The sequence below is a fragment of the Eretmochelys imbricata genome, chromosome 6, assembly GCF_965152235.1.
Source record: "Eretmochelys imbricata isolate rEreImb1 chromosome 6, rEreImb1.hap1, whole genome shotgun sequence".
NCBI classification, from domain to species: domain Eukaryota; kingdom Metazoa; phylum Chordata; order Testudines; family Cheloniidae; genus Eretmochelys; species Eretmochelys imbricata.
In genome coordinates, this window is record NC_135577.1 from 13,739,540 (window position 1) to 13,746,816 (window position 7,277).

The following is a 7,277-nucleotide window of genomic DNA, read 5'->3' on the forward strand; positions in this document are numbered from 1 at the left end:
TTTATTTACCTGTAAATTTATTGTAAAATATTATGGTTGCTCCTGGAAGGACTGAAGGAAGGAAATGAAACGAGTTATGGCAATAAATAAATGTGTGGTGACATATACCATTTGTGGTGGGTTTGACTAAATTAATAAAGAAGGATGAGAGGGAGGAAATGGTGTTCATCTGGCTTATTCAAACCTTTCACTGCGTGCAGACAACTGTCCTCTATCCTCAGAAAAACTGGAACATTTGTAACTGATGTCTGAGTATATTAAGCTTAGCCTGAGTGTTTTGTTTTATTTTGCTTTGTTCTCTCTGTTATTACTGAAACCACTTAAATCCTACCTTTTATACTTAATAAAATCACTTTTGTTTATTTATAAACTTAGTGTAAGTGATTGTTACCTGGGGTGGGGGTGGGGGAGGCAAACAGCTGTGTATATCTCTCTTGCAGTGATATAGAGGGCAAGCGTTTATCATTTTATCCTGTATAAGCTTTATACCGAGTAAAGCAGATTTATTTGGGGTTTAGATTCCATTGGGAGCTGGGTATCTGTGTACTGGAGACTTGTGTCCTGCTGAGCTGGTTTCAGTCTAGATTTGCAGCTTTGGGTGCATCACCCAGAGCCTAGGTCTCTGTTGCAGCTGGCTCGCGTGTCTGGCTCAACAAGACAGGGTTCTGGAGCCCCAGGCTGGAAGGGAAAATGGGCTCAGAGGTAATTTCAGCACATGAGGTGACAGTCCCAATGAGGGTCTCTGTGACCGAACCCGGCACACTATGCACTTGGGTTTCCTGCATTTCCAGTGATGCTTCCCTTGTTTTGTCCACTGATCTCAGTTGGGGACTCCAGACCTTGTTGGAATACAAACAAATTAATAATAATAACAATATAATAATGTGCAAAACTACCACGGGCTCTCTGAAATTATTTTGTAATGGGCTGAGAATTGAATTAATCTGTTTCCACTCCCCTCCACTAAACCAGTACTAAATGAAACAGATTCAAGAATTTGTTTGCAGTTTATTCATTGCTTTCCTCAGGGCGTCCTTCACCTCCGTGTTCCTCAGGCTGTATATGAGAGGGTTCAACATGGGGATCACCAGTGTGTGAAACACTGAGGCCACTTTGTCTGTATCCATGGAATAGCTGGAGGTGGGACGTAAATACATGAAGAGGAGGGTGCCATAAAACAGGACCACAGTGGTCAAGTGGAAAGTGCAGGTGGAGAAGGCTTTGTGTCGGCCCTCAGCAGAGCGGATCTGCAGGATGGTGGAGGTGATATAGACATAGGAGAGGAGGACAGTCACAAAGCTGATGACTTGAATGCAGCACATTGAAACAAACATCATAATCTCTCTGATACGGGTGTCAGAACAGGAGAGCGCCAACAGTGGGAGGACATCACAGAAGAAATGATTGATGATGTTGGAGCTGCAGAATGACAGCCGAAATGTAAAATATGTGTTTAACATTGAATCCACCACCCCCACAGCGTACACCCCAGCCACCAGCTGTTTACAAAGGTGCCTGGACATGGTGACCGTATAGAGCAGCGGGTTACAGATGGCCACATAACGGTCATACGCCATCACAGCCAGCAAGAGGCACTCAACATCTCCAAAAGCGATAGAGAGAAACATTTGCACAGCGCAGGCCGGGTAAGAAATGCTTTTCCTCTCGGCTAAGAAATTCAGAAGCATCTTAGGGAAAATTATCGAGGAAAGGCAGAGGTCACAGAAAGACAAATTCCTGAGGAAAAAGTACATGGGGGTGTGGAGTCGGGGATCAATTGTGATTAACAAGATCATCCCCCCATTTCCTACCAGGGTGAAACCATAAATCAGTAGGAAAACCCCAAACAGGGGAACCTGCAGCTCTGGATGATCTGTCAGTCCTGAGAGAATGAATTCAGTCGCCTCCGAGTGATTTCTCTCTTCCATCTCCTCTCAACAGAGATCAGACAGCAACAGAGATGTGGGCTGGTAGATAGTGAGGAAAACTTGTCCCTTCTCTGTAATTAAGCAAGTGAAGATAAATGGAGATCAGTTTCTTAACGGACATCAGTACCAGCTCAGGAAAAGGCTTCGTCCACAGAGCCAGATGTTCACAGCTGGTCATTCCAGATGTTCGATAAAATGCAGATACTGTGCAAGTACAATGACACTCAGGTTAATCATGCCCCCCACACAAACACTCCTGTTCACTAATCCAAAGAGAAATCAGTGACTTGTGACTCTCCTATGAGAGAATCAGTCTGCAGGGATTATTCCTTATCTAATGAAGGGGTGAGAGTAAAGGACTGTCAATCTTTGACCCTCTTTGGGCAAGGGAAGCTCTGTGGCTTGGCACGTCCGTTTGGGGTTTAGTTGCTTACTGTGCTAATTAAGCTTTTTTGCATTTACTTGACCATGTATGAAAACCGAGTGACATCATGGGAAGCCCTGGCTTCAGTGACTAGGTCATTTCCTCTTTTTTTCCAACCCATGAGGTCGCTCCTTTATCTGAAGGGGTAGGAGTTGGGGCTGAGGCTTTTAGTGCTGGAGGTCTGGAATTCAATAGCTGCTGATCCCCATGGTGTCTCTGTGTGTGTCTGACTGTAATTCAGGACAATAGCACGTACCTGCTGAGAAGAGAGAGAGAGATGTGGTGGCATTTCCCCATCAATAGAAACTGCCAGTCTGGGAGCATGCAGGGAATTTTATACTGAGATGTGCGATCTATGGCCCATGATTTGAGAAGCAACTGGGAGTACCTGAGTTCAGAGAGCCACAACACCTAATTAATGCATTCAGTGAACCAAAGCCAGCTTGGTGTAATTGGTGCCCTGGGGATTAATTTGACCTACTCTTTCTTACTGTGTTATTAAATGACGCAAATTCTACCAGAGTTCCAGAGTATGAGGTTAGGGTATATTTCATCCTGGTGTATTCATTGTAAGTTGGGTACTGTGTAGACCTAATACACAAAGCGTTTTTGTTGTTGTTGTTGTTGTTGCTTTTTGTGGTGACCTAAATTTTTAGCTAAAAACTTAATCTTTTGACTTGGAAGTACCCCGGGGGTGCCTCAGATACCACACACCACCAATCTCTTCCATGTTCCTGGCGTCCAGGCTGGACTACATCCCCCAAATGCATGATGGTCTCTCCTCTTGTTGAACTGCCCTGGAACTTCATCAGAGTCCCACAGCCATAATTTAGGGAGGAGGGGAGTTTTGCAGTTTGACAGAAAGCTGATAATTTCCAAGGAAAAATAATTTCATGAAAAAAATTGTTGAATGCAAAATCCAATTCACCATGGAAAAAAGTCTCAAGAAAAATTTTCAACCAGCCTTAGCAACAAATTTGGAATCAAAGTAACTGAAAGTTAGATACAGGTGAAATGTACAAACTGTTTGCAGCTGTAGATGGTATCTTCTCAGTTATTCCTGGTTTGAGAGTAACCTCATTGTCCTGACCACAATAAGTGGAATGTAAAGACTGTCAGACATTTTATATGAAATCTGTAGGACATTTAAGAGTACTCCAGATTATCAAGCTATTAATAGGATGCCAATCACCATGGTATCCTATGTCCTTCCTTTGCTAGGTTATTCCCTAAAGTAGAAAAGATCGGTTCATGCCTTTTGCTTGCTGGAGACCACATGATGACCAGAGGAGTTCAGGCGCTCAGGAGGAGACCACAGCATGCTACGGACCTCTGCAGTTCACAAAACTATCCCTTTTGCATGCATATTATCTGCATATTATTTGCACACACAGCTGAGTTTTAGATGCGAAATAAATCTATGAGTCAACTAGAAATAGTCATGATCCCATCACAAATATTAAAACATTTTTGATAATGTATGAGAAGTTACAAGATTACACTGTATCATGTTATTCATACATGTTCCGAACTGAGGCTGGCAAACTGGTCTCTCTTCAATGAAGAAATGTTTGCTCCACTTAATTTTGTATCTAAAAAGTGATCAGAGTCATTAAGCAGGAAAGGAAACAAAGGTATCCCCAAAAGGTGAGGAAAAAGCAGAAGGGAACATCCCTCTACATAGATTTTGTTCTCTTCTGGTAAATAGGTGGAAATGTTTCTCAAAGTAGGGATAGGACTATAAAAAGAAGGGGCAGACATCCCAAGGCACTGCTCTCTCTCTTTCTCTCTGCCCATTGATTTACTGCATCTGAAGAGGAAACTTTTCCTTTGAATTACACATCATTTATTAACTGAGGCAAAAGTTGCATTCTAGCTCTATTTTTCTTGTAGCCATGTCTGACTTCTATGCCTTCTCCTTTGCACTCACTGAAAATCTATATATGTATTCAATAAACTTTGATTTATTGTTTTATCTAATCCAGTGTGTTTAAATAGAAATGTCTGAGAGTTGCCTGCATATTCGTGCTGATAAAGAAATAATGGACAATGTAGCTTGTATTGTCCAGGAGAGGACTGGGCAGCACAGGATGTATATTTCAGGAGGGAAATCAAAGACTGGGGAATATGTTGGGGTCACTTTGCAGTATAACCAAGGATAGTGAGAGCCTGAGTGTAATCCAGTTATTCCTGGCCAGGCTGCAATTACACACACATGCCTCGAGTGTGATTTCCATGCCTGATGGTTGTCTGTGAGTGGTCCAGTGGAAGGCACTTCAGCAAGGCATTGCAAGGTTGCAGGCAGGTATGACACAGCTGCTGATTAGTCTGGGTTGAACCCTGGTATGTCACAGCCAGCAACCTAGAAAATATCCCAATAACACAAAAAGTGTGGTGCGGACTGACAGTACTGTTTGATTGACATGAGAGGGTTAGGTCACCATAGGCATGGGCCAATGCACTGATCCATGGCTGCAGATGCACAAGGACATTGTGGTCATCACCTCCCCACAGGAGATCCCTGGCAGTCCCAGAGATGACTCTTCCCTTCTTTACTATAGTAGGAGAAATTATCCCCCATGGGTGTGCAGTCTTGGCTTGTATTATCAGTGCACCAGGGTATGTTGGTGTCCGCTTCTCTGAAGTGGTGCCAACCTGTGAGGCATTGCACAGTCGATAGTATTAGGAGGAAAAATTAATGATCCAAGTCAGCTATATTTTTTTTAGTACAATCTGTGGTTGAGGGGTTACAAAGAATGTACACAACGTCCTGCTTCCCTGAACACCAGTAGAAACAACCAGCAACTAGCAATCTCTGTATTCAGAAACTCCAAAGTCTGTCACCCCAGGTCTGTGCCCAGGAAACACTGTGCCCGTACTTCCTCTAAGAGTCATGCTCATAACTCCTCCTCCTGGCTTTCTCCCTCCTGTGACCCAAAACTGCTTGAGACAGTCCTCACTGAAAATGCCATGTTCAGGGCAGGCTGCAAAAAGGAGACTATTCCCCAAACTGGTGGTTAACGCTCAAGATCTCTGCAGCATCTCTGCAGATGCTGCTACAAAATATCTCTGAGCAAGCCAGCTCCCTCCCAATTCTTTTGTTCATTTTATTTATTTCCTACAAATTATAGTCTGTGAAACAGAGTGTGACGTTGCACCCCATAATGCTTTATAAAAATGTTGTTATGAGTGTAAATATGACATAACTGGGATATGTTTTATGCCAGATAGACCATGTAACATATCTCCAAAAAGGTTATGATCTACTGGATATATTCATGCTATTTGCATGCATGTAAAATTTGTGTATTCAATGTTATGAATATTGGCTATGTACTTGTTTCATTTTAAGTAGCCTCAGTAAAGCAGTTGGTCAGCTTCTTGAGAAAAGACTATTCTGCGTAAGTGCCCAGTCAAGAAACACTTTAGATAACAATGAACTTGGAGAGACGCCAATCCACAACTGAGCTTTCCTGGGAATGTGGAGTCGGCCTGTAAGGAACTGAGCCATGCACGGACATGTGACTTGCCCATGTGACTCTAAAAGTCCATCTTGGAGCTGGATTCTGCAGAGGAGAGGTGAAGGGAGAAGAGAGAAACGATATAAACCCCTTCGGAAACTCTCCCATTTCCACACAGAGGGCTAACAATTTAAGAGTTTACCCTGTATATATGTTATGTTGGGTTAAACTGATTTATTGGGGTTTGGATCCCATTGGGTGTTGGGGATCTGAGTGGTAGAGACAGGAACACTACTTGAGCTGTTTTCAGTTAAGCCTGCAGCTTGTGGGGGACGTGGTTCAGATTTGGATCTGTGTTTGCAGCAAGCCATCGTGCCTGGCTCAAACAAGTTAAGGTACTGAAGTCCCAAGTTGGCAGGGAAAACAGGCTCAGGGGTAGTCTAGGCACATCAGGTGGCAGTCCCAAAAGGGTTTCTGTGACACAACCCGTCACACAGAGTTTAAGAATAAAATTGCAAAGCAATGTGGGAGTAGGTGAAGGAGAGGACAAGACTGGATGGTCTTCAATTGCAGCAAGGGCAGTTTAGGTTCGACAATAGGAAAAAGACCCCAACAGTGAGGGTGGCTAAGCTCTGACATAACTTGCCCAGGAAGGTTGTGGAATCCCCACCAGTGGAGATTTTTTAAAAGGAGGTTTGACAGACACCTGACAATGAAATAGGACTAGATTTGACAACTGGTCTTTTCCATGGGCAGCTTCTCTGAGGCCTGGTTTATGCTTAAAAATTAGATCAACAGAGCTCTGTAGCACAGGGTGGGGAAACTTTTCACAGCCTGTGTGAGTCAGTTAGCTTCTACTGAACCTCAGTGTAATTCTTTCATCGACCGAGCTACTGCCTCTCGGGGACATGGATTAACCACATTGAAGGAAAAACCCTTTCATCAACGTGGAAAGCATCTACACTACGGCGCTGCTGCACACCATAGCTGAGTCAATGCAATGGCCTTAGTACAGACATTCCCTGAATTGATGGGTGAGTTTACCCCCTTCCTATTAAAGTGATTTTCTCTTCTTTTCCATCATTATGCTGCCTCCCTTGTAAAGCTCTTAACTTTTTTTGAAATTAAATGTGTTCATAAAAGTTGAAATAGCTTCTCTCAAGATAGTGCCTTCCTTCCTTCCTTTCCCTCCCATAAATGGCTCACTGTCATTTCAATTAAAGGCTGAAATGCTCTGAATCTGGTTTCTTTGCCTGTGACTTGGTGGTACCTCTTTGTTTTCCCTTCCTTCACTTACAATGAGTTGAGGACGGAAGCAGTACCTGCTCAGAACCCTAAAATCAGAACCCTAAAATCAAAAGTTGAATCTTTCCCTGTTTCTTAGCCATACCAACATTACCCTTTATACCTCTGGAGCTGATTCCTGGGATGACTTTGAGATTTGCTCCCTGGAGCATCTTTGCT

At 43.3% G+C, this 7,277-nt stretch overlaps 1 protein-coding gene across 1 annotated transcript; it reads right to left on the minus strand.

Annotated features, from left to right (window-relative positions):
• Positions 1-989: 989 nt before the first annotated feature.
• Positions 990-1,928, minus strand: LOC144266371 (olfactory receptor 8U9-like). The gene has a single exon (XM_077819829.1). It carries the CDS (start codon positions 1,926-1,928, stop codon positions 990-992), a length of 939 nt encoding a protein of 312 aa, XP_077675955.1.
• Between the last annotated feature and the right edge of the window lie 5,349 nt (positions 1,929-7,277).

What these genes read in the sequence shown, in the direction of transcription:
- LOC144266371 (XM_077819829.1), bottom strand. Translation starts at nt 1,928, where the DNA reads ATGGAAGAGAGAAATCACTCGGAGGCGACTGAATTCATTCTCTCAGGA.